Raw genomic sequence first — 20,687 nt, forward strand, 5'->3', positions numbered from 1 at the left:
GGGGCTCGACTGAGGTGGGGGACTCACCTGAGGTCGGGAGTTCAAGACCAACCTGGTCAACTTGGAGAAACCCCACCTCTACTAAAAATACAAAATTAGCCAGGCGTGTTGGCACATGCCTGTAATCCCAGCTACTCAGGAGGCTGAGGCAGGAGAATCACTAGAACCCAGGAGGCAGAGGTTGCAGTGAGCCAAGATTGCGCCATCGCACTCCAGCCTGGGCAATAAAAGCGAGACTCTGTCTCAAAACAAACAAACAAAGAAATAAAAAAAGAATCCCCTTCTAAGGCTGGGCACGGTGGCTCACGCCTGCAATCCCAGCAGTTTGGGAGGCCGAGGCAGGTGGATCATCTGAGGTCAGGAGTTCGAGATCAGTCTGGCCAACATGGTGAAACCCCATCTCTACTAAAAATACAAAAAATTAGCCAGGCGTGAGCACGCGCCTGTAATCCCAGCTCCTGGGGAGGCTGAGGCAGGAGAATTGCTTGAACGTGGGAGGCAGAGGTTGCGGTGAGCCAAAATTGTGCCACTGCACTCCAGCCTGGGCAACAAAAGCGAAACTCCATTAAAAAAAAAAAAAAATCCTCTTTTATAACTGTTATTCCATTGGAATATATGTTTAGCAACAGGATTATAAAACCCAAAATTAGAACCACTTTTGAAGATCTTAATAGACACAGCCAACTTTTTTTGTTTGTTTTGAGACAGTCTCGCTCTGTTGCCCAGGTTGCAGTGCAGTGGCACGATCTCGGCTCCCGGCAACCTTTGCCTCCCAAGTTCAAGCGATTCTGGTGCCTCAGCCACCTGAGTAGTGGGGATTACAGGTATGCCACTGGGCCCAGCTAATTTTTTTGTTTGTTTGTTTTTTTAAGTAGAGACAGGGTTTCACCACGTTGGTCAGGCTGGTCTCGAACTCCTGGCCTCAAGTGATCTGCCCACCTTGGCCTCCCAAAGTGCTGGGATTAGAGGCGTGAGCCACTGTGTCAGGCCCAGCCAACTTATTTTTCAAAATGTTTTAGCACCTCTTAGCAGCAGCATGTGAGAATGCACGTCATTTCAGGTTTCCCAACCCCAAGTAATAGCCACTTATCTTTTCAAAGCTGTGTTCAAAACACAGTATCACTTTGTTTTTGCTTTTCCATTTTTGAGACAGAGTCTCGCTCTGTCACCCAGGCTAGAGTGCAGTGGCTCAGTCTCAGTTCGAGACTGTCTCAAAAAAATTAAATTAAATTAAAACTTTTTAAAGGCATAATTCAGTGGAAAAGCATCATCAGGAAACTATTCTCTCTCTCTCTCTCTCTCTCTCTGCTTAGACAGGAAACCACCACCATTTATCTGGAGTGAATAAAAAGCCAAGTTAAACACATAAAAGTGACCCCACATGTCATTCTCCTGGATCACATGCTCCACGGAAGCAAGGGTTGTGCTCTGACCAGGTAAGGAAATGTTGCACAGGGGAAGAGGGCCTGGACCTTACAGACAGAAACTCCCAAGTGAGAGTCCCAGCTGGGCATCCTCAGACAAATCACTCAACCTTTCTGAGCATCAGCCAAAACAGGTACAAACACATCCCTTGGGGATGTGCATGGAAAGCACCCAGGAGCCGGTCGAGGAATGGGGTTGGTTATCAAGATGACTGTGGTGACCTGCCCCTCGCATCCCACTGTGGGCATTTCATGAATTCCTGCAGGATTGGTGGACTTCCTGTTTGTCTCGTCCCCACCCCGCTGCCTGCAGAGAAGCCGGAGCCTGCTTTGCACACAGCCATAGGTTTGTCTTCTGCCAAAGGATAACAGGATTACAGCCACAACCAGGACCTAGGGAGGGTCCTATAGAACAGAGCCCCGAAGGGCAGGCCCAGGGCACCATCAGGACCCCACCTGGTAGTCTGGAAACCGGAAGATGTTTGGGGCGGGAGGAGCAGGTTCTAAACCCAGAGAATAAGCACCTGCGAGTACCGTTCACTGATTCCTGAGCATTCCAGCCCAGTACCCCAGATCCAGGAGAGGCGATGGAGCCCATTTTAGAGATGGGGAAAGTGAGGCCCAGAGAGCTGTTTCTGAAAGAACATGGAAGCATACCCGCCCATTTTCCCAGGTGTCCTGACCCAAGGGAAGCCAAAGCCAGCCCTGTCCACAGATGTGCTTGGTGGGTTTGAGTGTCCTTAAACAGATGTTCACTCTGCAAATCGCTGTGGTCTCAGGCTGCCAGTTCTGCTTACTCATCTAATGCTGCCAGCATCTGAGCGTGCCACCCCAAGCAAACAGGATGGATTTTTACAATCAACCTGGGATTTTATCACCCAGTTTGAGACAAAAGGCAGCGGAGGCCCAGATAGGGCAGCGAGTTAAACAAGGTTAGCAAGTAAATGCCCCGGCACGACAGGTCCTTCTAGGCACAAATGGCTCAGTGAACCAGATTGGACACTTGGAGACGAAGAGGTGGTTCCTCAGGGGAATTGAAAATCCGGACGGGGAAAAGAGGAGGTGTCTGGGCTGTGGAATCTGGCAGCAGGGCCCCTCGGCTCAAATCCTGACTCAAGAAGTTCTGGCCCATTCATCAGCATCCCATTTGCCACAAGGGACCTTCCAGGACAAGCCCTGCCATGGGAAAACTGTTGCTTTAAGGCTCTGGTGGGCGGGCCCAGCCGTTTCCATGGAGCAGACTCTGCGCTGTTTCTCTTTCAAAAACCAAGGCCCAAACAGGAAGTGAGTCACCACAGGAAAATGCAGGGTTCCTAGCCTTAGGGGGCTCGAGGCTGACCTCAGATGTCCCTGTGGGGGTCAGGCCTTTGTGTGTACATGGCTCTGTGGGAAGGGAAAGATGATTTCAGCATTTGCTGACATCACTGAATGGTGTGGGACTGAGGGGAAGGTCTCTAACTCAGCCCAGGTTCATCTGAGTCGACCAGGGTCAAACAAGTTTCATGGGCGTCTTTGGGTCACTGGCCGGGCAAAGCCAGGCCCTCAAAACAAGAGGTCGTTGGCCGGGCACAGTGGCTCACACCTATAATCCCAGCACTTTGGGAGGCCAAGGCAGGTGGATCACCTGAGGTCAGGAGTTCAAGAACAGCCTGGCCAACATGGTGAAGCCCCGTCTCCAATAAAAAATACAAAAAAAAATTAGATGGGTGTCGTGGCGCGCGCCTATAATCCCAGCTACTCGGGAGGCTGAGGCAGGAAAATCACTTGAACCCAGGAAGCAGAGGTTGCAGTGAACTGAGATCACACCATTGCACTGCAGCCTGCACAACAGAGACTCTCTCTCAAAAAAAAAATTAGCCGGGTGTGGTGGGGCACACCTGTAATCCCACCTGCTTGGAGGGTTGCGGCGGGAGAATTGCTTGAGCCCAGGAGGCAGAGATTGCAGTGAGCTGAGATTATGCCAGTGCACTCCAGCCTGGGTGACAGCGAGACTTTGTTTCAAAAAAAAAAAAAAAAAAAAAGAGGTTGTTGAATGCACACTAAGAGCCAACCAAATGTTTTATGTGCAGTCCAGTGCGTTAGTTACCTTTGTCATGCCCACCTTCACAGATGAGAAAACTGAGGCTCAGATTAAGTTATCTGCCCAAGTTCCTACCAGCCCACACTCCCCAATCCCCTCCTGAATTTGAACCCAAGCTTGGGCTTGACAATAAATGCTCACGAGTACCTTTCGGGCAGGAAAGAAGCCAGACAGATCTGGGTACCCCCGGAACCTTTCAGTGCCTCAGTCCTCTCATCAATCCCCATTCATCTGTGTACAGGCGTCTATTCAGTGCCAGGCCAACAGTGAACGCACACATGCAGACCCTGCCCTCCAGCAATGGCAGACCCTAAACACCAGAAAACCAGCAAGGAAAATCATCACAGGGCAGAATGAGAAACAAGGGGCCCAGAGACTAACGCAGGAGGGGAGGGCGAAGACATGCCCAGGAGGACACATCAGATGGGCCAGAGTAAGGGGGGTGACCTTTCAAAACAATGGGCAGAAGGATGTCCCGGGAGCAGACGTAAACCACAGTTATTTGTCAAACTTGCAGCTGAAGTGAATGTTAACAAGGGAGGCCTCTGGAGAAGGTTCCATTGGGCAGACCAGGCCCTGCTAGGTCACACCTTGAAAGGAAGGGAAATCCCCACTGCTGGGTCCACTGAGAGCCCTGGCCGTCCCCAGGCTCAGAAGGCCCAGCTCAGCCACCCGGGGTTTGGAAATAATCCACCCCGTTCGAGAGGCTACCCAGTCGGCTCCCCCAGCAGCCTGTGCAAGAACAGCAACCACGCCCTCAGGACATGCCGGCTGCCCAGGCTTCAGCAGCTGGCGCAAAGGCCCAGTGAAGACTCCAGAAGCCGAGCCGGGTGAGTTGGTTTAAAATGGGATTGCAGTGGGCTGCATCGGCATCCCGACGTCAGGTCAGGACAGCTTCACAAGAGCCCACCTGTTGTTCTGCACGTGGGTTAAGGTTGACAACAGTGCGGAAACAGTTCCTTTGAGGTGGGTCTGTGATGAACCAAGGAATGAGTCCAAGCTTCCTGCCGACCTCAGTGAACCCCCTCCTCCTCCAGAGTCCCTCTTCTCACCTGAGAATGGCCTCTTCTCATCTGGGGATGGTTCACAACTGCCTGATTGCTCCAAATCACCCGTGGAGAAATGGAGAGAGAATGCCATCTTGTGGCCACATCGCCAGGATTAAAAACTTACCAAGTGCCAGGTACCCTTCTCAAGTGTTTTAGGCAATACCTCATTTCATCCTCACAACCTATTCTCTTTATAGATGGGGAAACTGAGGCAGGGTAGCTAAAGAGCTTGCCAAGATGGGCTAGTGACACAGCCTTTCAACCAACAGGCTGCACCTGGAAGCTCAGGGCATAGCTGCCATCACAGCCTGTGAGGGCTCCCCAAGGGCCTGCTGGGTGTCTCCAGGGCACAAGGCAGGGGTCCAATCAGTACCCAGCCTGGGGCCACATATGGGCGCCGTTAGGTCACACAGGCTCATCATGTGAATTGAGGTATCAGAACCCGCCCAATGGGGCTGGCGTAGGCATTAAGCACTCCTTAGCTTTTTCACTGCAATATCCTTTACGTAACAAAAGATGTAGTTCTGCATAGACTGGCAACAAGGATTCCATCTACTTGAACAGGGAAAGAAGTGGTGTGTATATGACCCCTTTGGTATACGGTTCTCTAGGAATACGGTATACTCCCAGGACAAGTATTTTGTAACATTGTCACCAGTAGCTCCCGGCCGGGTGAGTAGATTTGGGGTCTGTAGGAATATGGGCAGAAAGCTGCTGCACATCACAGGATTCCACACTGAATAGGAGGGCTGATGTACTGCTTAAGGACCAACGGTCTCTTCATTTTCTGCCGCGTCCAACTGCCTTGACCTTGGTCCAGCTTCCCGCGTAGTTTCAAGAGGCTGCGGCGACTCCAGGCTCACCTGCAGGTGACATCTGGGAGCAGGACACCCTACACAAGACTTCACCTGTACCTTCCTCTACCATTTCCCCCTCCCTCAAGTAGTCCTAACCCCAAGTGTAAACAGAGGTAAAGAGGTAAACAAGTAGTAGGACTTTAGAATCTTTCTTTTTCTCTTTTGTATTTTTAGTAGCGATGAGGTTTCGCCACGTTAAACAGGCAGGTCTTGAACTCCTGACCTCAAGTGATCCACCTGCCTCGGCCTCCCAAAGTGCTGGGATTACAGGCGTGAGCCACTGCACCTGGCCAGAACCCATTTTTAATTCTTTAATTTGCTTTTTATTTTTGGAGATACCATCTTACCCAGACCTTTGCATTCAGCATGTGTGCCCAGGTGGGGAGTCCAGAAATCTGTAATTTAAACCTCCCTCCAGGAGAAAAAGCCCCACCAGCTTCCAGGTTCAGGGAGTTGTCTCCAAGGCACACCTGCTAGGTCATCCTTGGTGAGCCATGACTCACCATGCCCTGGAGCCCGTGGGTGCCAACTTCCTCCTGCCAAGCCAGTCAAACACCCTGGCCCAGAGGAACGCACTGACTGTGCTGACTTCCCCAAAGCCCAAGGGACTGAGGGTGGGTGGCAGGCAGCCCAAGAGTAGGGGCTGAGTCCTCTGACAGCCCCATCTGTCCTCAGCCACAGGGCTGGCCCCAAGGAGCCCAGTGCCACTAGCCACCCGCCCAGTTAACAATCGGCAAAGGAGCAAAAGCAACATTCCCCTCTGAGGAATGTGCCAAAGGTTCTCTACTGCTGAAGCATGGAAAATCTCGGTGCCTGGGCCCCACCCCAGAGTCCCATCTAGTTTTTCTGGGGTACGGCATGCCCAGTGGCTGATTCTAACATGCAGGAAGGAGGAGAAACACAAAACTAGAGAGTAAAGAGGAGAGGGGGGAAACAGAGGCTGGAGGCCAGTACAGAACCCAGGAGAGAGACCTCGGACTCTGAGAAGGGAATCTTACCCAGTCATGCCAAGACAAGCACGTTTAAACGCTAACAACTGAGTCCTCACTTCGCGCCAGGCGTGGTGCCAGGCATCTTCCACACCAGTCTAGAGGCAGGGCCCCGGAAGGCAGGCCGCCAGTGGGACTGTTGCCTACACCCTACTCACCCCAAAGTCCTTCTCTTAACCACCACCCTAGTTCTCGACAGAACTAAGGCCCAGGAAAGGGAAAAATAGGAAGTTCCTTGTGAAAACCTAGAAAACGTCAAGCTACTTTTTATGAACTCATTCAAGAAATGTCTATACCTACCCTGTGCTGCATGCTGAGGTCCAGAGAACCCAGGTTTTCAAGCTGGCTGTGAAATCAACACAGTTGGTCACATACAGCATCCTGTTCAGTGAAACAGCAAGAAGCTATAAAGTGAAGAGAATTCGACACAGAAAGCTAAGAACTGCTGAGACTTCTTTCACCAGTTGTGTGTGTGTTCAGTCACCGAAGGTGTGGATGGGTAAAAGATCTTGATGGGAGAGGTATTTCTTACCACAGATCACATTCCAGCCTGTCTGAGAAACACTGAGGATGGGCAAGAGGTGAGCCTTCTTGTGCCCAGTGCAATTGTGTACGCAAACACAGTTCTATACAACATTCATGTTAACCTAGGAGGCCCCAAACAGCAAATTGCAACTTCTTGGTAGTTACAAATTTCTACGTACACCTTGAATCAACATGGCCATGGTGATCTTGAGACTTACCATGGGGAGAAGAAATTGGGAGTGATTTAAGCTCCTGCCCACTACACTCAAGGACTGTTTAACAGGTGATCCCCTTTTCCCCAAGGAACTTCAGCCCTGGCACCGCCACTCCTGAGGAAGAGGTATGAATGGTCTGAGAATCCTTCCCTAAAGCTCTGTTATAGTGGCACACACCTTGGTGGGTTTATAGAGGGCATTCAGATTATATGGAGTCCACAAGCAAACAGTACCGAGTGGACCACTGGACCCACAGGTGCCAAAAGCAGCCCAATGGTAGCTGGCTGCCCCAGGTACCCCCAAACCCTTCTTCCAGGGTCAGGCTGCAAAACTCAGCCAGCTGAGCCGTCCTTGTTGCTGAAGCTGGAGAAAACCCCAGGCCTCCTGAAGCTCCCAAATGCAATTCCACTAAGTGATGAGAGCCCTCGACACTTCCAGCAGCACTCAAGAGATCACGCCCACCAGGCCTAAAAAACAAGCAAATGCTATAGCCCTCCCCAACAGCGGCAGTGCACGGCAACCACACCAGAACCCCATACTCCCTTTACTTGGGCTAAAGAGGAATAGCTTCCCGGCTTGAGGGTTAAGTACTAGTGAAGCAAGGCAGCCCGTACTTGCTGACCTGTGGCATCTCCTAGGGCATTCAACTTCAGTTTGAAAAATTAAAATCTCTCACATGTGGACAAGCCCTTTCCCTAAAACTCACCACTTAGTTCGTTACCTATTGAGGATGCAGTGAGCTATGAGAGTGCCACTGTACTCCAGCCTAGGCAACAGAGTAAAACCCTGTCTCAAAGAAAAAAAGGGTGGGCTAATTTTTCTTTTTCTTTTGAGACGGAGTCTTGCTCTGTCACCAGACTGGAGTGCAGTGGTGCAATCTTTGCTCACTGCAATCTCTTCGCCTCCCGGGTTCAAGTGATTCTCCTGCCTCAGCCTCCGGAGTAGCTGGAACTACAGGTGTGTGCCAACACGCCCAGCTAATTTTTGTATTTTTAGTAGAGACGGGGTTTCACCATGTTGGCCAGGGTGGTCTCGATCTCTTGACCTTGTGATCTGCCCACCTTGACCTCCCAGTGCTGGGATTACACGCGTGAGGCACCACGCCTAGACAAAAAGGGCTAATTTTTCAATGGCATGTTGAGATAAGCTACTAGTCACATTCCAGAGTTCTCTAGGGCTCTGCTGATGGGAGAATTATAAATGGAGATGTAAATGTATCCAACTTCCAAGGAACACAAGTCACTAACATGCACATTTTTAAATTTATTTTTCTATTTTTTCTATTTATTTCACAGATAAAACTGAGCCGCGAGAGGCAAACTTACCTAGGTTCCCAGACCTGGTGGTAGAGTCAGCATTCAAGCCCACATGATATCAAAAAGCCTTCCTTCATATGATCAGGTAAAAAGCAGATTAAAACTGAAAGGTCACTTCTGCCGAAGGAAGTGTAAATACCCAACACTGGCTAAGGTGTAAGGGAACAGGCACCCTTACTTTCTGATCGAAGTATTAACTGGCACCTTGCAGAACGTACTCTGGCAAGACCCATCAATATTTTATAGATGAACTCCTTTGACCCAGATAGTTCATCCGCAGAAATCTGTCACAGAGAAACTTACAAAACAGGCCGGGCACACTGTCTCATGTTTGTAATCCCAGCACTTGGGGAGGGCAAGGCGGGCAGATCACTTAAAGTCAGGAATTCAAGACTAGCCTGGCCAACATGGTGAAATCCCGTCTCTACTAAAAATTAAAAATAAAAAATAAAATTAGCTGGCCATGGTGGCACACACCTACAGTTCCAGGCAGGAGAATCGCTTGAACCCGGGAGGCAGAGGATGCAGTGAGCTGGGATCACGCCACTGCACTCCAGCAACAGAGACTCTGTCTCAAAAATCAAGAAAAAGAAAAAAATTCACTGCTGCATTACTAATTATAAAAAAACGGGAACCTGTATCAAGGCTCATCCATACAAGGGAATACTATTCTGTCATAAGATTTCACCATATTTGAAACCCCGTATCTAACAAAAATACAAAAATTAGCCAGGTGCAGTGGCAGACGCCTGCCAGCTACTTGGGAGGCTGAGGAATGAAAATTGCTTGAACCTAGGAGGCAGAAGTTGCGGTGAGCCAAGACTGTGCCGCTGCACTCCAGCCTGGATGACAGAGTGAAACTCCGTCTCAAATAAAAAAAAGATATCACCATATTAATTTTCAGGTATAAAAGACTTGTATATACTATAAGCTGCTGTGTGGCTCAATATTTGCTGTTTAAAATCATTTTTTTTAAGCACTAAAAAGAAAATGAGGGGCCATCGAAAACTTGACTTGCCACATCACAGGCGACTGTCTACTGAACTTCACAAGGAGCCTGCAGGTCCCACTATACGAAGTAAAACCCTGGATCTCATCCCATCAAACCCAACAGTACAACACGTGGTCTGACAGCCAGCCTGGGTGCTCAGGCCTGCTCCTCTCTTAAATGCTGCCCCCACTAAAATATCACACACCTCAAATATTCCAAAGGGAGGCTAGAAGCTGGCCTAATGGGGTAAGGTCATCTGAACTATCAAAGCTGACAACTTTCAAGAAGGGGTAGCAGGTACCATAAACACAACTTTAAACAAGGGGTTCCTCTGGAAGAACTTTTCTAGTCACTTCATTCCAAAAGTCCAGAATGTATCTCTGAAGATTCCCATCCTCACCAAAACTAAATACCTCAGTTACCAATCTAAGGAATGAAATGCCAGGTTATAACATATTGTATGAAGTAAAATGCAATGAGATTAATCTGCTAACATAGTCACCACTAGAGGTAGTAGCCAGGCCAAAACCTTAATCATTCTGTTCATAATTTTCTAAAATTATGGCCCCATTTCAAAATCATCTCTTGGCGTCTTGCACCGGCCTCTGAGGTTGACTAACCCTCTGGGTCGGATGTTGGCCATCCCTCTCACTATAAAGGAAGTTAGCCAGTTTTCACTGTTGGAATGGAAATCTTCAGGCCCAAAGCCACAATTATTCGAGTTTAATGAGTTCCAGTAGCCCTTAGAAAAAAACATTTAGAAAGCTAATTCTTTTTTAGAAGCCTAAACTTCATTTGATTGCATCAAAAAGTTATTCAGATGTGATGACCAAAACAAAACTGCAGACAAGCCCCATGGTTTTTTTGTTTTTATTCATGTTATGATTAAGGTGTGTATCACTACTCCAGTTGGGTAAACCACATTGAAGAATCTGACTGCAGGTCTTTAGATTCAGCCAAATGCTTTCCATTAATTTTGTTCTATAAAATATTAAACATCATAATATTTCAGCCATGCTCAGAACGCTGCAGTCTAAGGATGAACTGCAACCTGCCCATGCCAAGTTAGGGCGACATGAGCAGAACTAAGGAGCTATGATGTCAAAAAGAATCAGAGAATCTGGCTTAAGACGAAGAGAGGTTCTGTTCAAACTAAACTGTTTCGTTTTTAAATCCACCCTTAAGTGTTCAAGAAACTGAAAAAGTCAACTTGTTTTTAAAGTACCACACAGGTATGCAATCTTCCGTGATTTGTTTTGCATCTAAACTAGCACAGGGAAACATTTCAAAAATCTAGCTGTCAGAAGTTTTCCTAAGAGAAATCATTACGCGTCTACCGGTGAGCTTCATGTTTATTCTGTGCGTGGGGGAACAGGAGAGAGCAATGGGACAGAGAAGGGAAAAGCTGCAACTGGGTGACAAATGCTTTAGGTGCATTTGAAAGTAAATGCAATGGAAAAAAGTAACAAATGCTAAAGTTTTGTAAAAGTTTAATGAAGCCAATAAGGCATATAAATTGTGTTCTGGCAGACATTAAGACCTGCTTTCTTTTACCAAAGAAAAATGGCACATGTTTTATCAAAATTTGACAATTCAGAGTAAAGGGTACTGAGATTAAGCTTCAGAGCACCAACTTAAACAAAACAACCAAAAAATTGTTATCCAACTTGGAAGGAGGAACGAGAACCAAGGCATAAAGGGGAATTAAATATGTGTTCCTCCATCTCAAAATCCTTCTAGGAATAGGAGCTCTGGCCAGTTGTGAGCAACACATTGCATGACCAAACCCCAATTCCAGAATCTAAATTTACAACGATAGAGAAACAAAGGTAACTCCAAATGCATGTCTTGTATATTCCAAAGGGAAGCTTGAAAGTATTCATAATACATAGGCTTGTCTGTTTCAGGTAAAATGACAGATTGCTATAATTCTTCCTGCTATTATAGTCAACAAAAAATGATCCACTTTTGCAAAAATTTAGAAATATCTCACTTTCATTCCTAGTTTTAGTATGGAATTCACTTTTTTAAATAAGGGCTACATCTATAATGAATACAAGAACTTCAATTCACACATTTCTAACATTCCATTCACATCCCACCCAGTCAATGAATGAATATTTATGGTTAACTCAGCAAAGTTTCTTCACAGAAAGGTATTATTAAATGGCTGAAGAAATTGCAAACTTTAAAAAAGTGCTGTGAGTAATTACTGGAAAAACCCTTACACTGATTTGCAATGGTCTTTTAAGGATAAAAATAGAAGTAACTGATACTGGACTACAAGTTTGCAAGGAAACATTTTTCACTGTCCTACTTGATATATAATATAATAATATGATAGAATAAATTACAGTACCTGGCAGGCTGACATCAGTTCTTCATCTAAAAAAACACTATCATTCAGTTCAGGATATTAAAAATGAAGATGAAACATGCTCTAAAACATTGTAGCTACAAGAGGTCTTATATTTACTCAAAAGAGGAATCTATTGAGAACTTTTATTTAGATCTACCTAACAGCTAGAGAATCTCCATGCGATTCCATCTTTTCCAGAATGAGATTCCAAACTGAACTTTTTAGGAGAGGGATTGGAGGAACAGGGAGAGTTGGGTTTTGCTATTTTAAGTTGCAATCACATTATTAGTAGATAAAAGAGAGCTTTATCATCTTCCACCCACTCCAATGGAAACTGCACTAAGCAGGGCCTCCATGAAAAATGTAAAATGATAGACTAGAAAACCTACCCCACCATCCATCTCCCTCTCCCTCTAATACTGAACCAAAAAGGAAGCCCATTCTCAAAGTTCATGACCTCTCTACTTTAGGTCACCTCGAATGCAGTCTACATGTTTACATTTACCACAAGGAAAGTACCCCGCATGGGAAGTAGTGTTTGTCTTAAAACTGAGTACTTTAGGCCTACAGGGTTAATCTGGGGGCAGTTTAATATTAATATTGCTACTTTAGAGCACTAACACACACAAAGTGAATCCAATAAAGCTCTGTGCATTGATTCAATATTAAGTATTAATTGCATGACCATCATAGCACCTCTTTACATCACACAATCACCAGAATTAGAAACTGCTTTGAAAACTAAAAACAGGGCACAGTCCAATAATTAGAATTGCACACTGTTACTATATAGAAACCAGGTGCACGGTACAGTGCAACTGCAAAAATGGAAGCCAAATCATGTTTTTAGACAATTTTAGGAACCTGGCAATACTGTTGAAGCAAAATACTCAACACAGCAGGAAATGGACCCCCCCCCAAAAAAAAAAGCATTCTATAACCAAATAAACATCTGATATTTCCTTTCCCTTTGAGAATAAATACAGTTAAGGTCACTTTTAGCCTTGGAACGGATATATGTTTGCCTATGATGATCTTGCTAACGACTACACAGTATCTGATGTCCTCTGCTAGGATTATAGTTTTAAGAAAGCCATAATTACAAGAGGCATCTACTATAAATACCTAGAACTTCCTTTTATGGCAACCACTATAGAATTCACTTGTCTTAAACAGTGAACAAGGGAAGATGGCCTCATGTTTCCTTTGCAATTATAGTATATGTTGAGGATCAAGTGGCTTTCAAGCAGCATGGTGGGTGTGAAAATGTTTGCAGTTTAGATCATTCTGTTGCGTTTATGGGTTGGTGAGTCTGTAATGACATCGCCACACTGGGCTGAGGTACGCTTTCTAGTTCCACCATTGTCCAAGTGGAGTGCCATTTCTTCTGATATGAAAGTGTTCAAATCGACATCATGGAGTCCATTTCTCCTTCGACTAGCATTCGATCCACTGCTTACATGTGTAGGAGAGCCTGGGGTACTCGAACGCACGCTTATACTAGCCATTGCACCACTAAGACCTAGGAAGAAGAAAAAAGGTTTTAGAGTTGCTCAATTATTTAACCCTTTTGAAAGCAACCCACTTACTTTCCATGTTGTCACAATGTCAAAGCATGTCTGCCTATTTTCTTTATAAGGGATTACTGGCAAGCAATTCAGTTTTATTCTGGAAAAACATACCATGTGGTCTTGACATATATCTTATTGGTAATACTACCAATATCTACAATATTGGTAACTACCAATTACTAAAAGTTACTATGTGTCAACCACCATGCTAGGTGTACAAATATCTCATGAAATTCTCCCATCTATGAGGTAGGTACCGCACACAATTTACAGATAAGGACAGGAGCATTTGCTTTAAAGACAAGACCTTTTTGGTTACCCAAAGTTACCATTCCAACAGACCCCTCTGATGAGTGTGTATGTGTGTGAAGTATTCAGGAGAGCCAGAAATCACTTCCAGGCCTGGGCGGGCTTGTTCCAACATCCCCTCTAGATAAGGTGATCACATAATTTATCATCCAAAACAGTATTACTGTTGAGCCCGAAAAGAGTAACTGTTAAAACTTCTACTGGGACACCAGGTACAAAGTCAGTCTGCCCTGGACAAATCGGGTTATGTGATCACCTAAGGTCTGGAATGTATTTGGTAGATATCCTTCAGGACAGCCTCAATCATGATCCTCTCTAATCCTTCAGAGAAGGAGGCAGGGGAGAGGTTGTGAAGAATCCTGCTGCTTTGTTTTCAACATTAAGAGTTACTGAATCCAGGGCTGGGCGTGGTGGCTCACACCTGTAATCTCAGCACTTTGGGAGGCCGAGGCCGGCAGATCGTTTGAGGTCAGGAGTTCATGACCAGCCTGACCAACATGGTGAAACCCCATCTCTACTAATACAAAAATTAGCTGGGCGTGGTGGCAGGTGCCTGTAATCCCAGCTACTCTGGAAGCTGAGAAGGAGAATCGCTTGAACCTGGGAGGCGGTGGTTGCAATGAAGCGAGACTGCACTCCAGCCTGGGTGACAAGAGCAAAACTCCACCTCAAAAGCAAAAGAAAGTTACTTTACTGAATCCAGAATATACCCAGCACTCATGGATACTCATTCCTTTCCTTAAACTCATACACAGTTAAGGAGCCAAACTTACATTCCACTCCTAAATGTTCAGGATAAACCTGTGAAAGTACGAGTCAGGCCAGGAAACGTGAACCACAGTTGCATTTTTAAAAACCTACCGTCATTGGCAGTGATCTGCCTTAGGAATTTCCCCTTCCACTATTCTCGCCTCACCTAGGGATCTGTTATTGCTTGACTAAATTTATAACACAATTTAGTATAATCAATTTTCAAATAATAGGACTTACATCTTAGATTTTCAAGTAAGCTTAGAGGTTTCGTTTGACAGGGGCCCAATTCTTTCTAATCATGAATTCCATAAATATGTAGTTTAAATTTGAACTTTAAGTTGAAAAAAGAGTCTCTGGCCGGGCGCGGTGGCTCAAGCCTGTAATCCCAGCACTTTGGGAGGCCGAGACCGGCGGATCACGAGGTCAGGAGATCGAGACCATCCTGGCTAACCCAGTGAAACCCCGTCTCTACTAAAAAATACAAAAAACTAGCCAGGCGAGGCGGCGGGCGCCTGTAGTCCCAGCTACTCGGGAGGCTGAGGCAGGAGAATGGCGTGAACCCGGGAGGCGGAGCTTGCAGTGAGCTGAGATCCGGCCACTGCACTCCAGCCTGGGCGACAGACCGAGACTCCGTCTCAAAAAAAACAAAAACGTATAAAAAAAGAAAAAAGAGTCTCTGCCTCCTATCACATCAAATCATTCCCCTTGATGTTTTTCTCCACCAAATATTCTGTGAATGTTCTCAAAACCATGGCCTCTATCATCGCACATGCTGACAATGTCCTCCGGGCCACACCTCACTTCTGAGGTGCTCAACTCCGAACTCTAGATGCCCCCCTATTCCTTTCTGCACTAATCCAACCAATCCCCTGGCTGCTCTTCCTGCAGAAGACACATCCTCCCTTCCCGCTGGTGGTCAGAGAAAATCAAACTGTCCCTCTTTGGCCGCTCAACCTTTCCAAGGCTAGCACCTATTAAAAAATAAAAGCATTAACGTGAGAGTACTTCCTGCATCAGGTACTATGTCAATTACTTCCTATGATACCTATAATATCTCCATTCTGCAGATGAAAATCCAAGTTTAAAAGTAATTCACCCAAGGTCAACAGGTAGTAAACAAGAGCTGGGACTCTCACTCAAATGTAATCTATATTCCTAGGATCCCATTCTGATCCTTTTCCAAGCCTAGAGTATTTTAGCAAAAAAAGGTGGCTGCAGGTTGGTCCTAGGGTCAGCCTGCCTCTTAGGCCTCATCTCTTTGAACAGTTTCTCTCCCTTCCCTTCCTGCCCTCTTCTCTTCACCCTTAGACCGAATCCCCACTACCAACATCATGCAATTTGCAGCTCTCTGAAATAGTGAGGCCTGCAACTATCTCTTTCAACATTTGCCAATGTCTGTCACTCCCTGAGTGAGCCCATCTATTCCCCAGCACTCTCTTCTGAGGCTCCTTTCCTGGTTCTCCTACTGGCTCCTCTTTCCTCCTCCTTGAAATTGAAACTCTCCGCTCCCTCCTCAGTCGCCTTGGTGGGGGGGTTCCTTTCTGTTCCTGAAAGGCTGGTGTCACCCTGGGTGATATCCTCAACCCCTACCTTACCCACACGTTAACCAAAACTGGACTAATGAGCTCAAGGGCCTTCCCAGATTTCTAACTGCCTACTGGACATCTCAAACTCAACACCATCAAAAAGGAACTTCACTTCCTCTTCCTCAACCGGCACAAGCTTATTTTTAAAAAACAAAACAAACCACAAAAAACATCTTGAGCTATTTTTCTATAGCATGGTACAACCAACCACCTCTTCCTATAGAAAATATCTTTTCATCTCCATCTAATGACCTTAACACAGTGCCTGGCACATAACATTCATTGAATTCTGAAAAAGAATAATACCTCAAAGTCCTACCCTCTCAAGTTGAAATCCACTGAAATCCAAGGCTCAGCTGTTGATGTTTATTCACCTCTCCAACACCAGGAAATAAACTCAGGTGGTTCTCTTCACTTAAATCACTGCCATCAAGTTTAAAACTCAATTATCCCCATTGTTGGCTTTTTTAAAGTTCTACAGCAAGACTAAACTTGAGGGGAGAGCCATGCCTTCTTATATCCTAGTCTCAGCCTGTAACGTATTACAAGGTGCCCACGTTCTTCAAAGATAACCTTTCATACTTGTTTCATAATCCAAAAGATATAATGGCAAAATATGGGCACATTCAGCAATAAACTGGGCTATTTCAATAATTAAAATCAAGATCCCCTTTGTCATTTCAAATGACAAAAAGAATTCAACAAACCCCACCCCAATGCCGTTGTTAACACAGGAGTCCCATGGCAGCATGTTTAATACCTAACAACAAATATGGAAGGCTCAAAACACTGTATCAGAAGTGGACTAGGGATTTCAAGCAAATGTTCCTTATTGTTTCAATTGCCATTCTTCATGAAAAAGAAGACGTGTTAAACATCAATTTGGTCAATCTGAAAATTCCAGCAGTTTCTGGGAAATCAACTTTTTCTACTGGGTGTATGACCTGGGTGTTTAGCCTGATAACTGTAATGTGCAATATGATCTATGACTGACTCTCATAGCAGTGAAAATATTTTCAAAGTTTCCCTACCTAATCTTCCCAAAAAGACTTTTCACAAAGGTCAAAAATAATTAAGATTAACAACCAAAAAAGGTGCATTTTGACAGCCCAAATTTTATTTTACAAACCAATGACAGCTACTAGAAGATGCTTTAGGAAACCTTAGCTAAGCCACATAATCAGACCTATACAAGTACAGAAAAATCTAAACATGCTTCAGAACTAAAAAAAAAAAAAAAAAAAACAAAAACAAAAACAAAACCAAGTTGTACGTCCTGAGGGCATACAACTTAATTTCTACCAAAAACATACTTTTTCAAAAGGGCTACGGGAGTATCAATTGACAAAAGCAGAACAAGTAGCATGATTAGACAGAGAAGTCTTAATTGCTTAACACAAGATAAACTCAGCAGTTTTAAAGTTTCCGTATCCATTTTAAATGATTAGTCCAGGAGTGGAAAAGATGAGGATGGTTTCATCACACTTTGAAAAGGAAAACTCCCACTGGAGCTAAAACAAATTTACAGTCCAGGTTATAAGAATCCAAGTTACATGGTAAATTATTAACTATTATTTTCACACCAAGTTCATGCTTAGGCAGTAAGAAAATCCTGTTTGCAGCATTAATTACATGTAATTCAGTTTCCAGGCACATAGTTAGAGGTCACATACAGGCAGAGAAAGAACAAATGCCAGTCCAGTCATCTCACTGCCTCACTCCAGCAGCCAGTGGCCCAGGACTTCATCTACACTGTCTATCTGTTTCCCAGCCACTTAAACCACATGAGGGAAGGTAAGGCAGCTAGCCCTGGGAGGTGAGAAGACACCGTTGATCCACCAGCGCAGGTGCAGGGCCCTCTGCAGATCTGTTCCACCAGTGTTATCTCCCATAGAAAATGGGATTTGAAATCACAACTTAAACAAAGTGGGTAATATCCTGACCAGGGGCCCTAAGAAACTGGCATTCTTGCATTGGAAATGAATTGCACTATTCAGATGCACAGCACTCCTTTTGCACAAAGTTGTGTTCTGAGGTGCCAGGACATCCAAGCACTTGCAGTGTCAATGTCGTGTTTAAGATGTACCAGGGGAGTTCAAACATTTAAAAAGGAATTCTACTAGGAAGATTTCGGTAATTTGAAGTACATACCACTCCCCACCCCAATCTGTAAATTATAATACTGAATTTTTATTGAAATAAAGCACACTAAATGAAACCAATTACAAAGATACATGTGTCACACCAAGAAAACATTTTCAGTTATGCTGACAGCCCCAAATGCTTTCCATTTTTCAAAGACAGTTTTTAATGTCATGGGAAAATTGCTCACGACGTTAAAATGAAAAAAGCAAGATACAGTATCATATATGCAGTATGATCTCAACTATGAAATAATTTTAATATTTATACATTGAAAAAAAGACTAAAAGAAAATGCACCAAACATTGAACTGCAGTTAATCTCCATATAGTGGGATAACAAGATACTCATTTACTTATTGAAAACTTTCAAATTTTCCAAGAAATTAATCATAAAATCAGTGAGAAAATTAAACTTGAATGAATTAAACAAGCACCAGGCTGAGTAACCTGTCTTTGAGGCATGCTACATGGCCCTTTCCACTGCAATGAAAAAAATGTTCAACAAAATGTTACTGCGGGTTCAACACAATTTTGCACTACTGATGTTGGAAGCTTTATGTCCTACCTCCACAAACTTCAGCAGCTAACATCTAATCTTTTTTTTTTTTTTTTTTTTTTTTTTGAGACGGAGTCATGCTCTGTCGCCCAGGCTGGAGTGCAGTGGCCGGATCTCAGCTCACTGCAAGCTCCGCCTCCCGGGTACACGCCATTCTCCTGCCTCAGCCTCCCGAGTAGCTGGGACTACAGGCACCCGCCACTTCGCCCGGCTAGTTTTTTGTATTTTTTAGTAGAGACAGGGTTTCACCATGTTAGCCAGGATGGTCTCGATCTCCTGACCTCATGATCCGCCCGTCTCGGCCTCCCAAAGTGCACATCTAATCTTAATACACAGAAAATGCCAACTTTTTATTGAAAATTTTAATGGTATCTTAACTGCCTTAACTGTTCTTTTCAGGGGTTGGTTTGAACAAAGGGGCGTAATTTACAAATTTCAGACTTCACAGAAAATTCAATTAAAGAAGATTCTTTGAAATAATTCATTTTAAGTAATTAAGAGATTGCTTTGGTGCATTAATCTCTTACATCTAATTTCCAAATGTTTTTTAGACACATTTTACTTTTAAACAGCTATCAACAGTTCTATTTCAAGAAGATGCAGACTGCAACATTCAACAAGCATTCCTTGAGAATCAACTGTGTTCCACACACTGCTGGGAGGAGTGTGGGTTTCCAGAGAGAAGGATTCTGAAAGGTGAATGGTATAATCCAACAGGTTGGTTCTAATTAATTCTCTACAACAGAAAACTGCAAGATGTTTCTTTCGTACTATACCATCAGGTTGTTTTGTTTTGTTTTGTTTTGTTTTGAGACTGAGTTTTGCTCTTGTTGCCCAGGCTAGAGTGCAATGGCGCGATCTCGGCTCACTGCAACCTCTGCCTCCCAGGTTCAGGCAATTCTCCTGCCTCAGCCTGCTGAGTAGCTGGGATTACAGGCATGTGCCACCACGCCTGGCTAATTTTTGTATTTTTAGTATAGACGGGGTTTCTCCATGTTGGTCAGGCTGGTCTCGAACTCCTGACCTCAGGTGATCCACCCACCTCGGTCTCCCGAAGTGCTGGGATTACAGGCGTGAGCCACTGCGCCCGGCCATACCATCCATCAGTTTTAAAATACTTAATCGAAACATTCGTGCTGCTGTCAAGACATACTTCTAAATATTTAGCTATAGTGATGGAAGAGGTAGAAGAGTGACACGAAAGGGGCAAGACACAGCCAAACACAATTAAATTTATTCTTAAAATGATCAATTGTCTAAGAAATTTTATCAGGAGTGATTTGTTCTCAAAAAAATGTGGTAACTTCCTTATCACTCTTGCATGTGTAGGGCCAAAGAAGGTTTTGACAAACAAAGGGTACAAAAATCTGCACTTGGAGGAGAAAGAAAATCTTACTGGTTTAGGCTGCCTAAAATGAGCTTTCCTTTTCTAGGGAAAAGGTAGCAGTTTTCTATTTTGGATGTGACAAATTAGTTATCTGCCTTAAATTCTTCTTTGTAAAACATCCTATCCAACCTTATACCCCTAAACCCGATTTTGAATGATTTTTTCATAGAGCCCTACACCCAGTTTCTCCAAATCCAAGAATATTATCAAGCAACTTAATGATTTGAGAGAGTAAGAAGTTCCATGCAGTCCACAGAAAGACTGTTGGGCAAAAAAAAAAAGGCGGGGGGGAGGAACCCAGAAATGCAGCCTATTAATTCTCAAGGAGATGACACTGTGCCTCAATCTGATTCCCTGCGTTTAGACACTTCACACTGTCTACTATAATTTATTAGGCCAGAAACTCCTTGAGGAGATTATTAGCATTTTTGTTTCTTTAATCACCTGCCCCTACTCTTAGCCTCTAATAAACAGAGCGCTTGGTATTCACTGTGTTCAGTAAATAAAGGACAATAGTAAAGGTTGCAGAATAACAGTAAGAACTCCTAACACCAAATTCACAAAGAAAGCAGAGTT

The 20,687-nt window shown here is 44.6% G+C and overlaps 2 protein-coding genes across 2 annotated transcripts in view; one reads left to right on the forward strand and one right to left on the reverse strand.

Annotated features, from left to right (window-relative positions):
* Nucleotides 1–20,687, forward strand: part of TMEM114 (transmembrane protein 114) — a 996,508-nt gene that overhangs the window by 422,739 nt on the left and 553,082 nt on the right. The gene's annotated exons all lie outside the window — the stretch shown is intronic.
* Nucleotides 10,303–20,687, reverse strand: part of HAPSTR1 (HUWE1 associated protein modifying stress responses) — a 30,184-nt gene continuing 19,799 nt past the window's right edge. The window contains exon 4 of the mRNA XM_050774453.1: nt 10,303–13,327. Within this exon, the coding sequence (XP_050630410.1) occupies nt 13,083–13,327 (245 nt within the window). The 3' untranslated portion in view covers nt 10,303–13,082. The remainder of the gene's footprint in view (nt 13,328–20,687) is intronic.

This window comes from Macaca thibetana, chromosome 20, assembly GCF_024542745.1.
Source record: "Macaca thibetana thibetana isolate TM-01 chromosome 20, ASM2454274v1, whole genome shotgun sequence".
Taxonomy (NCBI): Eukaryota; Metazoa; Chordata; class Mammalia; order Primates; family Cercopithecidae; genus Macaca; species Macaca thibetana.